This window comes from Morone saxatilis, unplaced genomic scaffold, assembly GCF_004916995.1.
Source record: "Morone saxatilis isolate NCDOM2014 unplaced genomic scaffold, NCSU_SB_2.0 Contig23, whole genome shotgun sequence".
Taxonomy (NCBI): domain Eukaryota; kingdom Metazoa; phylum Chordata; class Actinopteri; family Moronidae; genus Morone; species Morone saxatilis.
In genome coordinates, this window is record NW_023339796.1 from 106,034 (window position 1) to 108,209 (window position 2,176).

Genomic DNA, 2,176 nt, shown 5'->3' on the forward strand with positions numbered 1-2,176 from the left:
TAACAGACGGCTAATGAGGGCGTTGGAAGCCATGTTTGAAGATGAAAACTCAGGAAGATTTTATTTCAGTGTGTTGGAGGTGAGTTTTCCAGCCTGACGGTGAAATATGAGTCAAAAAGAAACACTGTGCTGCCTTATTTGTTGTTCTGTTGACCGCAATAGATGGACCTGTGTTCTTTCTGCGTCCAACATTATCATACTTTTGTGGTCATACAGAACCGTACTTTATGCACATGTATGGTGTTTCTCTCATGTTACATACAGTGAATGCTCTTGGCTTTCCAAATGATTTTACCAGCTCAGTAAAGTATACTAACGTTATTGATAGTAGCCCAAAATCACTAAAAACAAATGTTTTGGTTCAATGAAATGTGATCTTTTTGAGTAATAACAACTTCTAATGAAATTATGTTCAACAAATGTGCTACTTCCAGTTAGTGGAATTAGCCTTTACTCTACAATCTAATGTATTTTTAATTACTACTTAATAATTAGTAGCATAACTCCAGGTTTTTAAGGTGATTAGGCTACTCATAAAATTACCTTGTTTCAACTAGTTTTTACACTTTTTTATATCAACACAACTCATTAAAATAATGTTTGCAACTTAGATTTGATTTAAACTAGAATAATGAGGTTTGTCTTGCAACCATGCATTTAAAAAAGTGGTGGTAACAGATCTACTGAATGACGTGTTACTTTGTCTAAAAGGGGTTTTCTGTCCATAGAGCCTTGATGTAGATTTTTGAGTAAAAACTCAAACAGCATCACAATACATCACGCAAGACTTTATCTATAAGCTAAATGCAACAGTTCAACTTCAGTGTATAAATAAATAATCACATCTCATTTACAGGCATTTGCAGCAGGTAGAGATCGGTGATAAATGACCCTTAAAACTTCCTAAGAACGGTACGTGTCTGTAACACCTGGATGAGATCAGATCAAGATGCAAACAAGACCATCATCACCAGAGAGGCCTCAGAGTGAAGTCAGTCTGAATTCCTGAAGTCCTCAACATCTAGACCAGCTTTCTGCAAACAAAAATACAAAAGTGATGACTGCAATTTCCAAAATCACAAGAGGGTGCAATTTGTTTCCTGAGTGGAGAAGATGTACCTGACAGCTTCTTTGGCGTACAAATTAAATTGCCTGTCAGCAATAATCTTTTATTCTTTTCAATATAACACAACTCTTCAATTAATCTTTTAGGCCTTTTATCAGAGTAGAAAGATAAATACTGTAGAGACAGCTGCACAGGCATCTCAGTTTGTCAAAAACACTGTATTCAGCAAAAAAAATAGGCTGTTTAATATGTTTTGCATGGCACTTTTCAAGGTCTTCTTTGTTCTCTTGGCAGTGTTGTGCAACCCTAACAGTGGTGTAACAGTATGAAGCACAGTTACATCAGCGTGTGGTGAATGTCTCCTTTGAGGATTTGTTCGGTTTGGAGGTGGTTTCCTCGAATTGGAAGGTGTAATCCGCCTGAAGAATGGGATTTAGGAGAACATCCAGGTAGTACATGGCTCAGATTGGGCTCCAGCGGGTTTTGGCAGCGACGAAAAGTGTTTATTTGTGTTCATGTTGTGTAATGACCGAACAGAAACAGGACAGAATTAGTGAAGAAATGTTTGAAGGAAGGTCAGATATTAAAACAGAATCTTATCTTCAAAGATCCAAATAACAAAGTAACAATAATATAATCATGGGCGGTGATTCAGAGGTCTTGATTCAGTGATTCTGAGTTCACATGACATGATTTTTGCCCTGATTTGACTCATCGACAGTTACTGGATCTCGCTGACAAATGTCCCCAGATCAGAGGCAAATCGGTGTTCTTTCCCATGAAGACGATTACTATGTGCAAACGTTTTAAAGACACAATCTGAGGACTCACTGATGCCTTGCAGACCCTAAATAAATATCTGGTCGTGTCGGGGAGACATGAAACAAGCCACAGCCAACAAGAGCTGTCTGTTTCTAGCACCAGACAGGAAGCAGTTAACTGGGTAGTTACTTGGCCGAAAAAACTCCTCAAATAACATCACACACATAATGGACGGTGAATTAACAGTGTGGTGTTCAATTCAGCATGTTATTTTATTTTATCTTCTCCACTGAAAGCTAAAGGCTGAGACAAAATGTAAAGCTTGTACAGAATACACTGTATCTTTAT

The 2,176-nt window shown here is 37.6% G+C and overlaps 1 protein-coding gene across 1 annotated transcript in view; it reads right to left on the reverse strand.

The window, feature by feature from the left end:
• Window positions 1-1,407: 1,407 nt before the first annotated feature.
• The window catches only part of LOC118334388 (PEX5-related protein-like), a 9,787-nt gene continuing 9,018 nt past the window's right edge, over window positions 1,408-2,176 (reverse strand). The window contains exon 8 of the mRNA XM_035670290.1: window positions 1,408-1,485. Coding sequence (XP_035526183.1) covers window positions 1,408-1,485 — 78 coding nt within the window. The remainder of the gene's footprint in view (window positions 1,486-2,176) is intronic.